The sequence below is a fragment of the Haliaeetus albicilla genome, chromosome 18 (assembly GCF_947461875.1).
Source record: "Haliaeetus albicilla chromosome 18, bHalAlb1.1, whole genome shotgun sequence".
Lineage (NCBI taxonomy): Eukaryota > Metazoa > Chordata > Aves > Accipitriformes > Accipitridae > Haliaeetus > Haliaeetus albicilla.
This window is the reverse complement of record NC_091500.1, coordinates 10617892-10640639: the sequence shown is the minus strand read 5'-3', so window position 1 is coordinate 10640639 and position 22748 is coordinate 10617892. Positions and strand designations below refer to the sequence as shown.

The following is a 22748-nucleotide window of genomic DNA, read 5'->3' as shown; positions in this document are numbered from 1 at the left end:
AATAGATGTTCTATTCTCAAAATTCTACTCTCAATATATTGTTATCACCCCATAATCATTATAAGCCATTAACTTCTGAGGTTGAGTGTCTCTGTAGTTTTGAGAAAGAAACTTCACAGCTCAAAGAAATATTCCCTCAGAAAGAACAATATTTTAGTTAAGATGGATTCTGAAACCAATCCCCAACAATTTCAGTGAGCTATTGCAGAGCAAATTTAGTTTCATATTTTCAAATTCAGTGAATTAGGGGACCGGTGGATCTTAAAAAAAATGCACCTTGACCTTTTTTCCAGTGATGCCGACATTTAAGTCAATCAGGTTGATTTTATTCTTTCAAAAAGTGAAAGCAGATTTTCATGTATCCTTAAAAAAGCTAAAGACTTTTTTCAAATTAATTAAAAAAATAGATTATTTATAATATATATGAAAGAAGCTCTTTTTTTATTACCTCTGAAGGATAATAAAATCTTTGTGCATGCACACAGAAAAATTAAGTGTAGAATAGGAATTATTTAAAAAGAAAAATCCGAAATTCAAATTTTGAAGACTTCTGATTTTGGATATCACAGTTTCTGAAAACAGAATTTCTTCTACAGATGTTTGAGAGAGTTGATTATCTTACCATAAGCCACTCCCCATGATGAAGTCATGTACTTCAGTTTCAATTACAATCAAATAGTAAATAAGATACTTCTGTCTCTAAAGGTGGTTTTGATCTAACAGTATCTCTAAAGAAAATTTGTACCTAATGCTTGCCAACTATATTTGCCATGAACACTACCCAAATCACTGTTAGATAGAAACAGCCAAGCTTGAAAGATGTTGAAGTTTTTTGGTTGTGGGGTTTTTTTTGTTTGTTTGTTAGTGTCTTCCTCCCCCCCCCCAGTGGGGTTGGGTTGTGGTGTTTGGTTTGGGGTTTTTTTTGTGTGTGCGTGCTGCAAGACCTAATACCAAATGCTTATTTTTCCCAATTCAGCAAAGTTCAAAAACATAGCCACACACACTCCCAAGTCTCTAAGAAAAGACAATCCAAGAATCAGGGTAATAGCACAGCTAACTCACCCCCCCCACCCCACCCCCACCCCAAGCAGTTCAGAGTCAACTCTAAGAAGCTGAAATTTTCTGAAACTGTAAATAAACTTTAGCACACTGAACACTGATTTTGCCCACGGGCCCCTTTCTTACAAACATGAAATTTAAGTTAGTCTTATCTATTGCTATCAGCAGCAAGAGAAACAATACAGTCCTTTTACTGTAACAAAGAGGGTCTCCATTTCTGTTTCCATCAAGAACAGCAGCCCAGAAAATCCTGTCCCGTATCATGAATACATGTTTCACAGATCAGTTTACAGATTGGAGAAAATACAGGCAGCACTAATATCTTCTGAAGATCTGCTTTTTTCAATGCTAGCCCTATCACTACAACAGAAGAAAACATCCAGAATAATGACAACCAAGCTACATCTACTACATATAAAGACATACCCTCTCCTTGAAGGAGAAACTTTGGTTAGGATTATCCGTATTACCAGGAAGTTTTATCTTCTCTAATTCAAGGCCAATATTCACCCAATTCATATGCTCCAGAAATAAACATCTTTAATATATACTTTTTTTACCTCAAATTCAGAACATTCAAAAAAGAATTTATCTATTTTTATTCATTCTCTGTCATCTGGAATAATTCATAAATCAAAAAAGAGGCCTATGAATCATACTGCTCAATATTTACAGTTTTTTCCCAGTTTTGGCTGATTATATCTTCCCCCCCCCCCCCCTCACCCCACAATCACTCTGAAGACTCCTCTTTCTCTGTTTACCACCTACCTGCTTTTGGGATTAGCTGCTAGATCTAACCTCAGTTTTCATGAGTTGACTGCTAATAAGCCTTTCCAACTAAGGGAAGGTAGCAATGGTTCCACACTTCTGATACACATCAGATCATTCCACAGGGCCCCCAAATTATGCACAAATGGATACTACACACCAAAGCAGTCTTTAGGTATAAGAATTCCTCACACGCTGCTGTTAAACAGATAGAACTGTTTAAGCATACCCATGAACTTTTCCGCTTTGACATCCTGATAGAAAATTCTGATCTTTTCCCCATTCCACAGAAACTGGATACAACATACCAGTATGTATTAGTTCATTTTTCATCACACCATTAGGAATTATATTTTAACACAGAGTAAAAACAAAATTATAATTTTTTAGTAGACTCCTCCTTCCTAAAGTTTACACTCTCCCCTTGAAATTCACAAAATAATTTATTTTAAATCTAGAGTCCTACGCAAAAACCTTCCTTTACTCTGTCAAAACTCCTAGTAAGAGTAGTTATCTCACTTCTTTCTGTATTTCACTGCTACCTCATGCCATGCCCACAAGATAATCCTCAATACTGAATGCTGGAATGTTCAACAAATAAACTGAGTTCGTGACAGAGCTGAGCACATCTAGCCAGCTACTGACAAATGGGACAGTCCTTCCATCCTTCCCCTAATAGCTTTTACCACTCCCCTTGCAATGAACTCGGTAATCATCAAGTAAAAGGTTTGATTCAGAATTTCTTCCTTCTTTTTCTGTGCATGAGAATTTCACCAGAATAGAATCATCAATGGTTTGGGCTGGAAGGGACCTTAAAGATCATCTAGTTCCAAGCCCCCTGCCATGGGCAGGGACACCTTCCACTTTGCTAAAACACCCCAGCAGTAAGACCACTAGATTTGACATGGGGAAAGCAACAAGGAGAAATTGGTCTGGAGCAAGGTGGAATAGGAATACCTGCTTAGTGGCAGATAGATGATAAGCCAGTAACATGAAACCATGTCCTGGCATAACTCAGGACAGAGTTCAGGAAGCAGACTGTTGACTGGATAGTCATCTAGGATTACCACAAGAAACACTGCTTAAAATAATATCCCATTTCTGGAATCCAGGCACCTAGATCCAGACCTATGGAGAAGTCCTCTCTTCAATAACCCCAAATCCTGCCAGAAATAAGCTTCTAACCATTTCCTTGCAAAAGCAAAGATCAGCCCCTTCTTTGAAAAAAGTTGGAAAATAATAATAATAAAACCACAACAACAACAAAAAAAGATACACGAAGATTTCATTTTTAAAATCAGAAGTGGTTAAACCAGCTAACCAGAAAGAGGTAAAGACACTTCTCCTGCATGAAGAAATTTCAAATCTCATCCCACCCCTCCCAGGTGAATATTTGAACCACCCTGACAAAGAAAAGAACAACAACATATTTTGAAGTTGAAGTTGTGGTATTAGGCCATAAATTCAACACAAAACACCTGGCAATGACAGTACTGTGATTGGAAATAAAAGGAAGCTTCTGTTCACATTGCAAATGCTTGAGCTTTTTTCTTTATTTTGCTGAATGCTTTAATGTAAAATACCTTTTTAGTAGTTTGCTACAGGGGTGGCTCTTCTGCAACATTTATCTTCTTGTGTATGATATATGCCTATGGCAGAGACTTAGAATTACTAGCAAGTTTAAAACTAATTCAAGAACACTAAAATGACTATATTTTAAAAATACATAGTTAAATACTGTCTTGTAAAGCCATGCCAGACACTTGACTACATATACAAATAGCTCATTTAACATTTCAGAGGGGTAGCCAGCAATAAAGTACTAAATAAAAATAATATTTTAATACAAATTACAACATTAGACACAAATCTAGTAGAGATTTATAACAAAGGACAATGACAGAAAGCTATACAATAAGCCTAAAGTGCAAAACCTCAAACTTCTATTATCAAATATTGTAGTTCAGGGCTGTATATAGAGACTTCTCCTCTAGAATATTTTGCCAAATTACCTAAAATTGCCTTATTTTGGCTTAGAAGATAGTGCATCCAGATAAAAAAAAGATGCTCAGCAGCTGAAGAGGCAACCACTAGCGTCACAACTGAACTATGTTTTGTACACAAGTTAGTTACAAAGTACTAAATATTTTCTATAACATTTTAAGAAAACAAGGCATTTGATTAAAGCTGCCTTTGGCTAGATGCATCTTCCCATACCTCTTTCAGGCATCAACGAACCAACTGCCAAACTGGTTAATAAAAGTTGCTGCTCCTGAGTAATTCAAAAGTCTACAGGTATGTTGTATTTTGAAAAGAGAGAACATTTTTTGAGCACCATATGTTAACAGTACTGCAACTGCAGACTTAAATAAATACTCCAAAACGGAGCAGTCCAAGCTCCTTAAGAAGTCTGAATAAACAAGATGTTAGGCATTTCTGACAAAACACTTGAGCAACCAATAAATCCTAACACACATTTCCATGGTTATAATCTCAAAAGCATAACATCTTCCCCCAGTAAGTATTTAACAGTTTTCATTGCATTAAAATACAGTGTTCTAAAACAAACTCAAACTTTTTGCAGGCAAGTGAGTAATTCTTCAATCCCTGTATTTTAGGCTTAACTCATTCCGAGATCGAGCTATACTTTTGCACTAAATAACCCTTAATACATTGAAATACTCTAACAAAAACAAATTTAGTTTGTCAATGTAGTTGGCCTGGCTCAGCAATCACTCTGGATCTTAATGTTCTTCTGTTTTATTTCCTTGTGAACTTTGTATTCTAAGTTTAAGAAGCAATCCTACCAGTGCTGAGGACACCAACAATGAAAAAAATGAAACTAGGAGATTTCAAGTTAGGGTTTCTGCAGCATGTAGCAAGGGAGGGAAAAAAAATATATATACACACACACACTCAGCAAAAGCACTGTCCAGTCTGCTGAAAAAGCTAAGTCACAAAGGGAGAAGGTGATCATAACAGCTGACACTTGTATACACAACACTGACCAAATGTTTTGTTTGCTTTCTTTCCCATAGGAATATCAGCAATCTCCAGATTACTGACATGCACACAGGAGAAAGGAATTTTCTAGGTTTTTATCAACAGCATATATATATATCTAAATATATACAAAATTATGCTGGATAGCATCTCACAAAGTTACTGCCAAGTCTGGAAATTACAGATCTACTTGCAACAGACCACAGAGAGCAAGCAAAACAGGAAAAGGAAGCACCGACACCTGTTTCAGAGCTGTGTGATGGCTCATTGGCCTAGCAAGATTCAGGAACCTTGGGTTCTGTTCCCAGCTATGGAATTAAACATGCTCTAAGAAATAGGTAATTGCACTCATTCCCCCTGAACATGAACTTTTCCATCACATAAGAAACTTATCTCTTCCTAGCACAGGCTTTCATGCCAGTCTTCCCACCCAACAAGTTCAAATTTTGCCCTAAGTGGCAGAACTGTTAGCACAAGTTTTTCTAACTACTGTCAGGTGTCCTCAAGCTCGGGATTTTAATCCCTACAGTCAAATACTGACAGAACTACAGCCTCACATAAATTAATAATAATAATGTGTCTGTACCGAAAGCAGATTTTATAGTTACACTGTTTGCTCCATTTGAAGAGCTAAAGTGATATATTACAATGTGAGCAGGGCATATAGTTTGTACTAAGTAACTTAGCAAGTTTCTCAAAGTCTTTTAATCATGTAAGAAATTATCCACTCAAAAGATTTTCTAAGAAATGTACAGAACAGGAAGTCAGGGTGACAGAAGTTGCACATGTTTGTAAAATAAAAGTCTAGAGAAGGGACAGGTGATAAAAAGTTTATATATAATTTTAGAAAATACAAGAAAAAAACATAAAAACTTGTCCAATGAGAGTTTTTGTAAACAGGAAATTATTTTTAAAATTTTCATTAAAACAATTGATTAAAATAATATTTATCCATACATTTTTTAGTTTATTATTTAAATGAGCTACAAGAAAAGGTAACTCTTCAAAAAAGGGGCTGACTGGTCCTTTACTGCCTGTAAATCAAATGGAAGAACTGTCTTTCATACAAGAAAATGTACAGGTTTAATCTTCAATGTGAAATAGTTTAGGTGTAATCCCATCTAGTTTGGTGAGTCTCTTAACCTTCCCCCTACTGCACTCTCAGATGTGTATATTATTCTGCACCTCTCACTCCAATGTTCCTGCATAAATATACCACAAACAAAAAAGGAAGACACTAAATATATTCAGCAGTTTGAAAACAAAGCTGTGAAATGAAATTTGAATTGCAGTTCTTGTCTAAGCATGCTTATTATTTAATTGGTGTCGATTACTTAATGTATGTACAAGTCTTTTTTTTCCCCTAATTTTAAAATTCTACACTTTTCTCGTTAAGCTAGTAAGTTAGCATCACCTTCCTAGAACAGAATAATAAATGCCACCAGTATTGTAACAGAAGTTTAGAGGAATTCATGAGACAAATTTCTAACCTTGTTTTTCCATTCTACACTAAAAGGCTTTGTCAGTGAGTAATAACACCATACAGCTACTTCTATAAGGAAGTGTGACATTAATTTACTGCATTGCTGTTTTGAGACATCAGACTTCATTACTGTATCATTAGCTCTTATTCAAAAACTTTGTTTAGTAAGTTAAACTTAACAAAAACCTCAAGTGCTCTCTAGGCAATATGCTATTAAAAAAAGGCTTAAAAAAACCTTTGCCTTTTCTGAAGATGAAAACTGTATCAACCCAAAATTATCTACACACAACCAGTAACTAGGGACAGCTTTTCTCAATCTATATTGTCATGATTAATGAAGCATGTAACTTACTTTCTAATAGAAAGTCAACAAGCTTTTCTTAAATATGTTAACAAGCATCAGAACAATCAGAATGTACAGGCCTAGAATCAAGTAAAAATTTCCATAAATTAACTTTCTACATTACAATCAAGACTTTTTTTGCTGATGTGTTTTCTTTAGATAACTAAATTATTTTCACTTTTCTATTTGCTACCAGAGAATACAAAATAGGACATCTCCTCCCTGCCCGAAAAGTAAAAAACAAGCTTCAAATTTTTGTTTCAAAAATTATGTATTTTTTAGTACCATCTTAAAAAGAATGTGATTTTAAGGAATCCCATGGAAAATAACTGATTTATAAACAATATCATTTATACCAAGAAAAAGATTTTGTACATACATATATACACACACCCCCACACACCTCCCCCCCCTTAAAAGTGGGGTTGATAAAATGACAGAAGTCACTCTGACAGAATTTCCAGGAAACAGTTCTGTGTTATTGTAGCACTGATATCAGGAAAGATCCTCCCACCCCCAGCAATTCTGGATATATAGCAATCCACTTCAGAGCATTTACTTTCATTTCCTTTACTCCTGAATATGGCAGATGAATTTACTACAACATTCATTTTTCAAGGATTTAGTTTTTAAGAACACTAGATGCAAAAACTGAAGTTCCGCCAGCAATTCTCCTGCCCAGAAGTTTCTAGCATCATGACTTACTTCTCCCTTGCAGTCCAGTACCCTTTGAACGAGCTCTGTTGTTTTTTTTACTCCTCCAGCAAGCAAGAAGCAACCACAGAATACCAACACAGTCTGATCTTCTCAAAGTGGCTGCTAAAACCTGAGGTGAAGAAATGGAACTACCTAGCCTTTAGGCAATGAATTGAATGCGAGTAGTACAAAAAAGAAATTCAGAACTTTTAGACTTCTCACTCCACTATGAATAACTAGTTGTCCTAAAGCAAGCTGCTGATAAAACACACAACTCTGTATCACCACCATAAAATGCCAGTGAAAAAACCCAGAAGTTCCAAATATATGCCAATCTGCTTCAAAATCTACCTTGATTCTTCAAGCCTTTAAACTCTGCATAACTTCAAGGACAGCCACAGAACAGTAAATATGTTTCTTTTAATGTATTTTAAAAGAATTACTATAGGGAAGCATATGTGTTTTCTACTTTATCTGCCTACAGCAGAGGAACAGACACAAAGAAATTGCTGTTATCAATTTTTTCAGCTGTTTTCTAAGGACGTTCTCTTTGGACAATATCTGTATTTAAACTAACCATAGATTTCTACAATTGCCTAAAAGCTGAAAAAAACAGCCAACTAAAAAAACCTAAAGAATACTTCTAATTCAATAAGCCTCATTTCTAATTCAGTAAGAGCAGCAGCTTAGCCTTGGACATTAATATCTCATTAAATGTTGACTAGCATAGTCCTTCAAAGGGAAGTAAAAAAGAAGTCTAAAATAACACCCAAGACTTTATACTGATGACAGTTAAGCTACTGGAAATAAAGTAGGTTATTTACAATTCAAATTGAAGTAATAAAAGCTTTGTAACAAAAATTAGTTCAAAGATTTGCATTAATACATCTATCTGTGTTACGGTGGATTTAAAGCCAAATTTTTCAATCTTTTCACTTAAGAAGCCAAAAATTCAAGAGCACTTGTATGTAAAAGCAGCTATTAGCACATAAACAGCAGAACTTAGGGTACACAGAAGCAGTAACTGTGGACAAACCCCCCCCCATGTTTGAATTACCATCTAACAAAATATAAGGAGGTGATCTTACAAGCAAAATTTCTGATTAGATGTCTAAATTCCAGGTTATTCATTCTCATCCAAAATAAAGTGTTCCCTCAAATCATTTACCTGACTATGTGCTGCCCCCCTGCCTCCCTTCACCACTGTACTTTGCTCCCCATGAATTCCAACCTCCCTTGTTTTCACTAAAGAGAAAAAGCTTTCACATAACTCTTCCATTACCTTCACAGATACGCAAGGGCCCTTATCACCCTTTCATGTAAACTGTACCAAACCAAGGTAGTTCAGAAAACTAAATGTAGCTCCTCCATGCAATAAAGCAGTGTCATACATTTTCATAAGCCCCAATTTTAATCACATGAAAAAAAGAAAGCCAACTACATTGTAAACCTGCAGATAAGAACTTTGATTAAGCAAAATAAATAACACTGACCCAAATTTAAAATATTTTTATTTTCTTGACACCTTGAATAACAGAAGAAAGTGAGTAAAAAAATATGAAGAAATACACTGCAAATGCAATATGCCTGAATGACTATATGCAGCTATTTTTTTGCAAGCTTACTGGCTCCCAACACCTCATCCTGGATGTCTGTGCAAAACTCTCCTAGAATGCCTAAACCAAGTTTTAGCTTTGGGACAAAACTCCACAACCATATAATAATCATGTTTGGAATGAGGCCTCACTCATAATCCCACGAAGAACCTGGAGCACATGGGAATAAAATGCAAAGAAACTTCAACTGGCTCAGTAAGCAGCCAGCTCATGTCCCTGGTTCCCATTATGTCAGGCTCCAAGGTGCATGAATGTGCATTGGCTGCTTCCAGCCCACATTACCTCCAGAAGCAGTGCTACCATTCAGATTTATGCTACTGTCAATAATTCCTCGCAGACTTGAACCAAGTCTGCACAGAGCTACTGCTGCACAAGTATACAGGGTAATTTCTCTATAAGTAAATCAAAGATAATGCACAGTTGACCACATGCTATTTGTTTTGCTGTAGTATCAAACCAGTCTCCCTACGCTAATTACTGAATAAGCACTAAAGTACGAAGGACTCTGCTTCAAAGACCTCTCAGCCTAAGCATAAGACAAATTACAAAGACTGATGCAATGAGAAGCTGAATTGGTAAAATAAGAATAAAGTATTCATATTAAGACACTCAATGATGCACAAGGGCCAGGTATTTGGAGACATCAAGGCAGGCAAAAATGTAAAGACTAACTCAAAGAGTATGTCACAAAGCACAAAAAAGCTGAAGAAAGCACAAGCACACTTGTCAATATACTTAATAAAAACAAAACTAATACTACAATCCACAAAGGGGGGGTAGCAGTTCACAGCTTGACAGCATATGAGACAACATGCAGTGGGTGAGAATTGGTCAAGTACCTCACAAGCTAAAACTATCAGCTGCAGTTCGAAATTGTTGGTGAAAACATCAGAAACTATGCAAATGCATCAAAACAGCAAATGTGATTGGAAGGGGTGATTAAGAGTCTCCTCTGAAGAACAGAAGTTACATGGAATAAACCTGTTTGTACAAGTCAGGTGACTGCAATTACTTTCCTTGTCCTGACAACAGTTAAGATGACTATTCCATGTACTACGTGCTTCAAACTAAAAATACAAATCAAGTATCTGCAAAATTCATCACTGTAATTTCCTTCATTCTAGCTAGGGAAATGATTTAATGTATATCACAGAAAGTTTCTCAATGCTTTTCTTTCAGCTGAATTAGATGAAAACACCTTGTAGTATGTCACAAAATATTCCTTTTTAGCTATTTCAAATCAAAGAGAGGATAGACTGACAAGTTGCCTCTTTCCAGCTATGTCTGCTGCCAGAACTGCACGAGTCACAAGAGAGTAATAGGTGATGTCTCAAGTACATAGGTTGCAAGACATTTAGATTTTTTTAAACACACAAAAAGCCATGACCTTAAAATTCATGTGAAAAACTTACAACACTTATTCCAAATTATACAGCACTAGTACGATGGAAAAATCTCACCAAGAACTTATTAAACAAGGTTGTCTCAACAGGGCATACAACATTTTCAAGAACAGGAATCAAATGCCCTCCTCCCAGCTCTCTCCTAACCACAATGGAAAATCCTTCCAGTCTAAGATTTCTTTTCCTAGTTTGTGAGGCTTGAAAAGTTTTACTAATTTGCAAGTTTGAGAAGCTGCTTAAATCACACATTTGACATTCATAATCTGGGTTTCTAGTTAAGTGGTGCTAAATGCTACTGGAATTAATTGAAGAAAATAGTAAAATAGAAAATTAAAACCACTGCAAACTTAAAATACAGAAAGACAACACGTACAAAGAAGTTGTTATAGAACCTGTTGATTGCAGAAACAGAAATAAATGATCTTCAGAATAACTTCAGATGGACATTAACTTTACAGGGAGAAGGAGCCATCTATCAGCTAAGATAAAACTTGAGCTTTTACTATGACAGACTAGCAATAAAAGTATTTATATGCCGCATAGTTGCTCAGCACTTGAAAAAGTCTTAAAAGTATATGTTTATTGAAGTTATTTTGAAAGCACTTTAAAATAGTTCATTTCACAATTATACTTTATTTTAAAATTCAAGTAAGAGCTGCAAACAAAGTTAGGAAATCAAAAAATATGGACTACAAGCTCACTTAGATTTCTAGGGACAGTTTTAAGCAGAACCTATAAAAGGAAGAACTAACGATTCAGGAAATGCAACTCCCACTGTAAGGTCAGGAAACAGATTATGTTGTTCCCAATTTGAATGCTGAGATTATGTTCATCGTTCCAAGGGATGGCTACATGACTGTGAGGTCTCATACGGGAAAATTATTTCCCAATTTCCATTGCACAAACATATTAGCATATCTTATTTGAACAATAAACAAAACAATCTTATTGTTTAAAATGAAGGCAAAATTTTCACTAGAAACTGTCCATTTTATCCTGGAGGCAACAAAGTTAAACATTTGCAAATTTTAATAGTTTAATAACATCCATGCATTTTCTCATGGCTATATTAATTCTAATAGATCCCCATGGAAGCCATGCTGCATACTTGCAAAAACTGATATATAGAGCTTCCCCTCCATACCACAGAAGTGCTAAAAAGCTCTTGAACTCAGTAAGACTCTTTCCTTTGTTCTCTCCATACCCCCAAAAAAGGATTTTTCTTTGTTAGAGCAGCTATTCACAAAACTTCTCCAGAAGTTTGTAAGTTCTAACACGAATTACTTAGAGCAACTGCAGCTCAACCAAAGCTTTGTGCAAAGACGCAATTTATATTCTTTTGTTTATACCACCGCTATCCTTTAGATGCTTTGAAAAGGCTGCTACAATCAGAGCATTTCTCTGGCATTCTTTTGCTTATCAGCTCTTGCTTCTTCAGGATCTGACAAAGGCTCTGGTAGACCTAGCTGCAGGACTCCAATATTTTCACCATGAGTTCCCACCTTTTTCCCCTCCAATGGAGGCAGAAAGAACAGAAGCAGCAAACAACATGTTCAAATTCATAACCCGATGTATTTAAACTGCTGAAGTGCTTAAGTACCTTCGCCACGACGGAGGGAAGTAGATAGGGCAGATAGGGGAAAAGACAGAACAAATAGCTTGGCCAATATCACACTGCTGTAGCTCTTCGCTTCAGCACTGGGAACAACATTTGCAAGGACTTTTGACATCCAAGAAAATATACCCCTGTGCTTCCCAAAAACCTCATCTCTGTAACACCAAATATTACAGACTGACTGTTGATCACCAAGTCTTTGTATCCCAGACAATTCTTTATTACAGAAGTGAATTAACGACAAACAGATCACTAACCTATCTGCAGCCCCATGGGGATGTTAACAAAAGGATGATGCCACAGTGGACATTGGTCTTCCTCAGATGCTGTTCTATCAAAGAGCCTGAAGTGCTTTTTTAGTCTTGCGGGAAAGAAAAAAAATGTCAAAAACCCAAGTGAGATAAGTTTTTATACTTAGTTCATCATCTTTTTAAACTCTTTTCAGTATTAAGTATTTTAAAAGGAAGATGAATGAAACCCAGGGTTGGTTATTTCTATATTAAGAAGTTTACACTTAAACCTATCAGTCAGTGACTAGATGCTCACTGCTGTTTTAATACGAAAGGTGACAATGGTGGTCTCCTGACTCAAATTAACGCTTCTGGCTTTGACATTTTGTACGGAGGAGTTGCACATGCATTACCTTTCAGCTGAGTGTCCAAAGATTTTTGGGTATCACCTCTCATGCAAATGAGTGCTTCTCTAGCCTGTGCCCTCCCTTATGCTGCCAATTATTCTCTATAGCCTCCCACTCTGCCAGCATAAAAGTTCAACTTTCCAAAGTTTTTGCCATATGAGTAACTGTTGTCCATCACTTTAATTTTCTGTTGCTACAGCTGAAACAATCACAGAACACAGACATGAATGTTAACAATATCACACATTTCTGTGCCTCTTATTCTGAAATGTTCTATGAGCCAACGATCTTAGTTTTGAGTCAGAGTGGCTAGTTCATTTAGACACTGTGTCAAGCGTACACTTATCAAAAAGCTTTTTCCATCTCAACTAACTGTTGAATTCCATTCAACTATGGCATGTTTGAACTTCCTGCTCTTCTCTTAAACGTGCGTGGCATCTGAAATTCTTCCACTGCAGTCTTGGTAATTTCCAAATCAGCATACACTAGCCCTCAGTACTACCATGGAAGCCCAGGATAAACCACTTGATCTTTCCCTGTGCTAGAAATGGCCTCTAATGCTACTGTGTATTAATATAGAATAGAATATTTCAGTTGGAAGGGACCTTCTAGTCCAACTGCCTGACCACTTCAGGGCTGGCCAAAAGTTAGAAGCATGTTATTAACGGCATGAACTGCCTTCCAACTATTGACAATTCCCATAGTTCATTTCTCAGTAATCCCTTATGGGGGACACTGACAAGCAATTCTTCAGTCTTTTAACGAGAGTAAAAATTAAATATCCTACTAGACAAATAATCATCTTTAATAAAGACATTGTCTTGCCTTATGCTTAGTAAGACGTTCAGTTCTTTTGAAAACATTTCAGATAGCTTTCAGAAGACCAAGATGTTTCCTTAGTCTTCCCAGGAATTAGTTTCTTGGAATTAATCAAGTATATTTATTAATTTCTTGTTCTGTTACTCAACTTCTTTAGCACTTCAACTAATTTGAAGATTCTTCAAAATCCATCACTGATTCCAGCCAAGTTGAACTGTTCCTCTTATAACCATATTGCTCACAACTCCTCTTTCAACTCACTTCTATGTGCTACTCAAGAGTTAGTCAAAAGTATCAGGTTTCTTTTGGTCCGGAAGTGAGTACAAGGTTTTTCCACGTTCTGTATTTACTTGAATCCACCTGTTTTAAGGTCTCAGGCTTATGCGAGTTTCTTGCCAGAAGACTAGTAAGGTTTCCCAAGATAATTTAAGCAATCCTTAATTTTCAATACATGAAAATTTCTTACTTTTTGTTACTATTTTTGCTTGAAAAATCCCTGCTGAATTTACAATTTTCCATTTTTGTATTTAACTTTCTATACATTTCAAGTTCCTACTGAATCAGTGGGGCTAGAGCTCCGTTGTCTTCACAAAAAAAAAAGGGGTTCAGTTTTGCTGTATCTATCTAAAATGCTTTTTTATTCCTTTGGCATTGTCTCACATTCTTTGACTGCACTATGACATGCTAAAATCTATGTAAAATCCACAGTTTTAAGATAAGCTTAGATAATTTATGTTGAATAAAAGATTTCAGTACCTCCATTTCTACTTTTTTTATATGTATCTATGTAACAATCTAGGCAACTGGCTCTAGATGGTCCTGCTTGAACAGTGGGGTTGGACCAGATGACCTCCAGAGGACCCTTCCAACCTCAATCATTCTGTGATACTTATCTACTATACTTGCTTCTACTAATTTTCTTTCCAATTTTTTCCACATGCATAAAAAATTCTATCTTTCATATATTAACCTACACAAAGATTCTGTCTACCCAATACTCACAGAACACAATCACAACTGAATTCCATCCGCAGTTTGCATAAATTTAATTTTAGAAAACCCATTTCTTTAGTACTTCCAACTCAAGAGTTGTCTGTTCTTTAAAAAAAGCAAAACAGTAACTTCTGCCTTAACAAAATCCCCCAAAACACTGGTACACAGACAACACTCAAATCAAAGAACTGAAATGGAGAAGTCTCCTCTTCTGTACTTGATTTCTGTTAGTTCATATTTACTAAGGAAGAATGGGAGCAGTGAAAAATGGCAGAACATAAAGGCAGTACTGATCACATTAAGTTGGAAGACACTATTTTCACACGGGTTACAATGCACAGCAAAGTAAGAGTAGTTTCCCCTTTGCTCAATCTTCATCATGTGTAAAACCACTGAAGCACGTTAAAAAGTAAGAGTAGCTCCCCTGCATCCCCCATTCAAGTTACCAGAAAACACACGTGAGGTTCATGACATTTACCCACTGGAGGAATGGAGAAATATTTTGATGGACCTAACTGACTATTAAACAAAGCTGCTGATTAAGACATAGCTCTGATTCCCAGTGGGGATGGAAAGCAGGTGGCAGAAGAGATATGCAACTGTTACTCAGCATTTAATTATCTGTGAATAATTTTATCTACACAACGTATCAGCCTTGGGAAATGCTAGTGAAAATCGGCACCGTTGCCTGTATAACAGGCTGAACACTGGCAAGGAAAAACCCAACATTTTCATACTCAGGAAGTGTGTCGAAGTGGACAAGTAGAATATTGTAGAATTTTATATTTACAGAACTGCTTTACAATCTCTGTATAAGTGTAATACAGAATGTGATACAGCATGAAGCAGGATGTCAGGGGAAAAGATTTTTTTTATTTTGCTATGTAGATGAATGTAAGAGGAAGAAACAAGTAAAAGAGTAAAACCAGAAAAAAATACCAAAAGAAATTGAGGAATGAGAAAAACAGACAAAATATTCCTGCTTTTAAGGTCAGCAAATTTTGTTTATTCACATTTGCTCCTATATTTACTACATTTTTTTGAACACGTTCCGTACGTCCTTGGGCTAGGGAAGGTGCAAAAAAGTTCCTCATGGACTTAAGTGTGGCACAATTCAAGAACCCAGGGGAAAAAAGCCATTCCTACCTGAAATTTAGAATGAATTTTTTAAAGAAAATTTAGGAAGCTGTATCAATTAAACATTTGGGGTAAAAGCTTAAAACTGGATATTTTTTTTTCTTCTAGGTTACTACCTGCAAAAGGAGAAAGTTAAGTTTTGATCTACACTTAATTCTCCTACTTCTGTTTTACTGGGACAAGTTTTTTTTACCTGCAAGTGTAACAAGTAAGATTGTGTGCTAAATCCATATTACTTCTTTTGAAGACTACCAGAAACTAGTGCCTTTTCAAACTAAACCAACTGTTTTGCATAAATTCAAACCTAATGATTTGATGGTATTCTGATAAAAAGTAGGTATTCACAGAAATAGGAAATGCTTATGTAAGTTAAATGAAAGGTTCAAGCCGAACATTTCAAAATTATTTTATGTGGTTTCATTTATATAACTGCTTTAACAAAATTAACTGGAGTTTGGGTTACTACAGGCTTTGGAAAACTAGCTTAATTCACACATATCTTTCTTAAAGATGTGGATTCAACAAAAAACCACAGGAACTGTTAAAATGAAAAACAAATAAACTACCTGCTGAATGATCTATATAAATGCTATCTCCTGTGGGCCAGCTGTGTTTGCTGGAGTAGCCACTGAACTGCTCTCCAGCCTGCCTCTGGAAGAAATAACCAGCTGTGGCATCATCCTAAGAACATCCACTGAGGGGTACCTGGACATTGGAAGCACCCGACACTGCAGTTGCAGGGATGGCAAGAGGAGTGTTTCCACTTGAACTGGGCCATGATGTTGCTCCAACTACCGTTCCAGCTGGGGCAACCCCTACTCCAACCCCATTTGTTTCCTGACCAATGTTCACATGCATCATTCCTCTGGTCTCCTGCCAAGCCACTTCATTCTTGCCTAGGAGGACACATGGAATGCTCATTCCACATAGAAACCTAAAAAGAAAAAGTCTTGCTAACATAGAAGGCTTTCCCCCATATCTTCAAATATGCAGCTCTTACAATCAGGATTTTTAAAAAAAAAAAAAGTCCAAGCTATAGAAGAACAATATTCATTGTCAGAATGTTTATTGATTTAAACTTTAAATACCATTACCAAACTAGGCCTCTAAGAGAAACAAAGTACCACATATTTTTTTGTAAGACAGTATATTAATACAGTAGAGTTCCATATGTTACAAATGTTTGACGACATATTTCCTTGCTAAAAAAAATTCAAAATATGATTTTCAATCATAATAGCAGCAGTTTCTTTCACATTATTACTCAACATGGTGTGAAGACCATTAATTCTGTCATACTATGACTGATTTTATAAGTTTGTAGACTAGGTAACGAAGTAACACAGAAAAGTAACTTCTCCATCTGAACTACATCTCATTTTTACATGCCAGCCTCAGTTTTTCTTTCAAATGTGTTAAGCTATTGAAGGTTTTAACATAGTAACTGACATTAAACTTCTCTAACCCACATGATAGTACATTTTGGGGTTTTCACAAAATAAAGATTTCAGGCTCAGATTAAAATGAAGTTTGCCAACTCATTTTTGAAGTATTTAAGTCTTGGCTTGAAACAAGTATAAATGACAACAGCAAAAATCTCTCTTTGATATTGACAAAATCTTCTGCAGAAAAAAAGACCTGATCCTGAACACATATACTTAATGATCTCCGCACATTCTCAATCCACCATAACTGATGTATTACTCCTCTTTTAGTATGCAAATGGACATATATAAAACCCCAAATACCCCCTACAATGTTAACTAAGTACTTGGGGGGGCGGGGGGGGATTTAATTTTCAAGTCCAAGAAATGTCTCGCTTCTCATACTAAACAAGAGTGTTAAGTCCAAACAATAAAAACGGACATCTATGGAAAGATACTTTATCAGAATCAAACACTTAGGTCTGAAGATGTAGACAAAAGAAACCACAGTCCTCTAATCCTCCTACACAATTCTACATTTTTCATCTAGCCTTATCGACTACTGAATGTCCAGCCTTTAGGGAGATATATAATATATAGATATATGATAGGAGGATTGTTTTTTATATAATCTTAAACAATCTTGGTTTTGTAACACATAAGATCTAAAGCTATTTTGTCTTATTAGTACTGTTACAGTAGATATTTGCTTACTGTCAAAATACCCTATTACCATCAGTTCTGTAACTTCTTCCGACTATGTGACTAACTCATCATTGTAGTGCCCAGAACTAAAGTTTAAGCAATATATATCATAATGGAGATAAACAACAACATACTTCAAAAATATGAGTCAAAACAGACTCATCATTTTTAGCTCAACTACACAAAGTCATCTCCAGCAAGTCGAGCTTTTTATTTATTCAATACACACATGTAAAGACTTATGGAACCAAACATACCAACCCAGCTTTTAAAAATTCATTTCCCCTTTGAAGAGATTTGTAAACAAATTCTATATGAAACTTCAGACCAGCCACACAATGAAAAAAATGTATACAACTAGTTCAATACATCACTCAAAATTCTCCCTCGAAATAACATGGATGAAATCTAAGAGCAAAGTTATGAACATAGGTCTGACACAACCTTACTTCCATTAGGATTTACATGCCAAGAGCTTTATAATGGAAAAGAAAGACAGCCAGACCTATGACCTGTAACTGAGAGTTTTGCCAATACCTCAATAGCACTGATGAAGAGGTAACCTATCTGAGAATTGTATGAAAAATTAAAACTGAAAATAATCAAAATTGCAAAATGTACACCAGGTTATATCATCCAATGTACACAAATACATATGGTAAGAATCTGCCTGTTAGAAAGGCTGCAGATGTGATATTTAGCACAGCCAGTAGAGGACAAAGGATCACATCACCACTTTAAAGTTTGGTGGAAATAGTTGCATATATAGAACAGCTAGCAAAAAAGTCAAGTGTGGATTATTACAGAGATTCTTTTGCTACATTTCAGAGGTTTACATTTCTTTCTCAACTCCTAAGATGGTCGCCATAACCTCTTCAGACATATTTCTTCCACATGTTTACAACTGTTCTTAAATAGCCATGTTTAGAGAAATACTCTGTTAACCAATAATGAAATATAATCTTTAAAGATATCACTAGAGATGGCATCTGGTCTTTATTTGTAAGCTAAACATTTCACATACCAGCTTGAAAAGCTCCTGCCTACTATTCTAAAAGCCACAGCAGGTATTCTGAGTAGGATTTGAACTAAGTCTTGCTATAAAGTTTTGGTATGCAAGCCATTACTATAAAACAAATTTTATACAACTTGTTTGAAATTACACCCAAGCAGCTAGAACTGAATATTTTTACATGTTCTGATGTAATTTAAAACTCTTTTCCACTAAAAGACTGTGAAGTACCTCCAACTTCATTATTAGAAGCACTATATAACTGGTATTTGTTGTTATAGGAGAAAACGACCTTTTAAACGAAAGACTTCTTGTCCCATTTCTGAGACAAGAGCCTGGGCACTGGCTTTCTGACAACACTGGAATGGTTGCATTGTGCAGAATAATCAAGGCAACAGCTATGTTATGGGTGGGGAAAGTTCACATTTAATGAGGTAAGCATTTTCAACTAAATTTACTGAAGAGAAGAGAAAGAAGATCAGTAACTCTCTCACATACCTATACATATAATACACACAATGAAAAGTATTTGTAAAGCATGTCTACTCTACAGTTTTGCATTGTTTCCTTTGTAGAGCTTCTATTTATCAGAAACTTTAAAGAAAATACAATGTATTAATACTTGTTTCACAAGAGTTTCCCAACACAGAAAGCATTTAACATTCAAGAGAATTTAGGTTTCTTTTTACTGAAGTGGACAGTGAATTTTTATATAATTTCACATTCAAAAAGAAGCATGAAGACAAACAAGCAGGAATTCAAACCATCTACTGGATTGCTTGCCTCTGTGTATAAAAACTTGGTCTAATCATTTTGGGGTTTTAGAAACCACTGTACAAAGGGAAAAAAAAAAGATGAAGTTATCAAGGAGAATGCTTTTAGAAAATTCTACATGTGCTGATTATTCAGTGCACACTCACGTATCATTAAATCAAGCGGGATAAAAAAGTATCTAAAAGTGAACTAGAAAGTGCTGTTGAAAATCAGATCTAGTTCACAGTGTTCAACAAGCTGATGTCCTGTTAACATACTCGCCCCAAACATCTGCAGTTATCTGGCCCAATGAGAACACTGCAAAGAAACAGCGTTGAGAGAGCAAGTCTTCAGGAAAACATGTACATAAAGTTTTCAATGTGCACTGCAATCCTACGTAAGATTTAATATACACTGTCATAATAAAAGGTATCTTCTCATCAAAAGACAGGCAAGTCCAACTTTTTCAGCCAACTGCTTCTTGCACTATTAGCTCAGTCACAATACCAGATACAATTATAATTGCCTCAGCACTGTGCCAGTATCCCTAACATAGAAGAAAAATATTAAGTGCTATAGAGTGATGCTACGGAAAAAAAGTACCATGCCCTATTAATGCAGAAAAAATATTATTCAAATAACATGAACTTTCCTATGTGCAATATCCACATAATAAACTGCAGAATCTGCATTATCAAGCAGTTTCTCACATGCATTTGCCTACTAACCATTCTGCTGGGACAAATTCCAAATTTTCAACTCTGAACACTTCAGAAAACTGGCAGGTGATTTGGTGTCATTTCTACACATATAACCGAAACTACATCACCACTAAATTATCATTTCCCTTTTTATTCCAGTTTCCTTCTCCCACCTAACATATTTATATTTGCATTGACACAAGCTGAGTTGCAGACTGAAGAGAGGTAGACCATAATTCTCTCAGCTTCTCAACAAAACTGCGACTGTTAACATTTGCTTTTAAACCTAGACGTGACTAAATATAACAAAATACTACATTTTATACATAAAAATGGTAACTGGGGTAGTAATTATATTTCAAATGCATTCATCTCTCACACACCTGAAGAACTGTACCATCAACTCTGGTAACTGAAAGGGCCTGATCTCTAAGTTGAGGTGCAACAAAGACTTCCGTAAAAGAGAAACTAAAATAAATCTGAAAGTATTTTGTTAACATGTAGCATATAAGTGTCAAACAATTAGGCGATATAAGAAGTTTTACCGATTATAATTTGCAATGACCTATATAGCTCATAGACGCCTACATTGCTCAGAAAAAAGCATCCCAAAAATCAGCTGATAGAACCTCTTTATCACATCACATATAAAACATGCTACGCATTTTGGTATTAAGCCATCTTGCTTCAAACAGCAAGCCAGAAAAATATAAAGCGTCCCGAGTATATTAATTTTCTCTCAAGGAATTAGAGTCCGAGGTTATGAAATACACGAAAGAGAACAATGCCAAAAAAAATCTTTGCACAATGACTGCCAAGGAGATTAAAGCCCAAACTGTTAGTTGTAAGCACGATCCACTCAGGGCAGCTGGCATTTTTCTCAACTTTTTGTTATTGTAGTCTGCGCGGACACGTTTGAAGAAAAATTAAAACCTAACACTTCATTGTGTGGCATCAACTACCAAGAGCATTTGGCCTTCCCGCTCCACCCTCAGAAAGCAGTCGTTATCCTTAGGAGCACTGAAGAAAAATAATACAAGTTTTCACGCTTTCGGTCCGTGCAGACAAAGCCCATTTTATCCAAATTCCGCACGCACGCAATCGTCCGTGGGGCTGCCGGAACGACGCCCCCACGTCCCCGGCTCCCTCGGCGCCTCACGGCACGTCGTACCGAAGCCTATTGTAACACCCGGCGCCGTGTCCGCCCCCCCGGGCCTGCCCCGAACTCCCCTCACGCGTGTACGCGCCCCGCTGCCTCTCCCCCCAGCCCCCCCTGCCCGTCCCCCGTGTGTCCCCGTCGTCGTCCCCCCCCCCGCCCCGGACTCCTCTCAGACAACAACTTCGCCCCCCGCACCCCGCTGGGATGGAAACTGCTCCCCAAGTCGCCGCCGCTCCCCTCGGCTCGCCGAGAGCACAATGCCGCCCTCCCCTCAGCATCGCCGCCGCCCGCCCCCCTCACGCCGCCGCCGCCCCCCCCCCGCGCTCCCTCCCCACCTCGGCGCCGCTCCCCGGCGAGCCGGGAGGACACAAAGGCGGCGAGGCGCGGGCGGCCGCCGAGCAGGCCCCGCGCCGCCCGGTGACCTGCCACAACATGGCCCCCTCCCGCCCTCCTTCTCCCCTCCCTCTCCCCTCCCTCGGCGCGCAGCCGAGGCCGGAGACAAAAGGGGGCTGGAGGAAGGGGGGGGGCCCGCCCGCTCCGCCCGCCCGCGGCCTACCCGGCGCGGCCCCGGCCCCCCCCAGGATACTCACGGGCTGGCTGGCGGCGCTGCTCGCTGCTGCGATGGAGCCGGAGCGGGCCCTGGGACACCCCTACCCGCCCGCCGCCGCCCCCCTCCTCCTCCTCCTCCTCCTCCTCCTCCTCCTCTCGGCGCCTCTCCTTCCTGCCTCCCCTCCCCCCCTTCGGCCGCCAGGGGCTCACAACAACATGGCGGGAGGGCGAGCCCGGCGCGCACGGAGGGAGAGGGACAGCGAGAGCGCGGCAAACCTCCCCGCGCCGCCGCCGCCGCCGCCGCTCGCCCCGACCGCCGCCACAGCGCATGCGCGCCCCAGCCCGGGAGGGAGGCAGCGAGGGAGAGGGAGGCGGCGGCCCCCAGCCCCTTCCGCCGCGCGCCGCGCATGCGCCGCCGGCCGGCGCGCGCGCCCTCCTCCTCCTCCTCCTCCTCCCTGCCCGCCCTTCAGCGCGGCACTGAGGGAACGGGCCGTCCCCTTCCCTCCCGCCACACAAACCGGTCAAAACAGGGCTTTTACGCGTTGCTTTTTTGTTTTTTCTCCTCTTTCCTCGTTTTCGTTTTTCGCCTTCGGGGAGGGGTGGCGGCGGCGGGAGGCGGTGCCCGCCCGAAGGCCTGGGGTTAGGAGACAAAGGGGAAGGCGAGGCCGCCTTCAGGGGTACACGGCGGCTCCTGAGGGCCTCGCTCCCGGCACCGCCCGCGGGGGCGGGGGGGGTACCTTGGGCTTACGGTAAACAGAAACGCATCACCGTAGTTATTAATTAGCTGCCGTGCCCTTAGCAGCTGCGTGACGGTCTTGGGAAAAGTCAATTGTTGCCTTCCCTCGAGAGAGTTCAACGTAGGATCTCTGATAC

General features: G+C 38.3%; 1 protein-coding gene across 9 annotated transcripts in view; it reads right to left on the bottom strand.

Moving 5' to 3' along the window:
- The window catches only part of PUM2 (pumilio RNA binding family member 2), a 71392-nt gene extending 49191 nt beyond the window's left edge, over positions 1 to 22201 (bottom strand). For 5 of the 9 annotated variants that reach the window (XM_069805709.1, XM_069805716.1, XM_069805717.1 and 2 more), the window contains exon 1: positions 21662 to 21768. In XM_069805709.1, the coding sequence (XP_069661810.1) occupies positions 21662 to 21760 (99 nt within the window). In that variant the 5' untranslated portion in view covers positions 21761 to 21768. Of the gene's footprint in view, positions 1 to 21661; positions 21771 to 21912 lie in introns of those variants that run through there. The other 4 variants (XM_069805715.1, XM_069805713.1, XM_069805718.1 and 1 more) reach the window with 4 other exon arrangements.
- Positions 22202 to 22748: the final 547 nt, after the last annotated feature.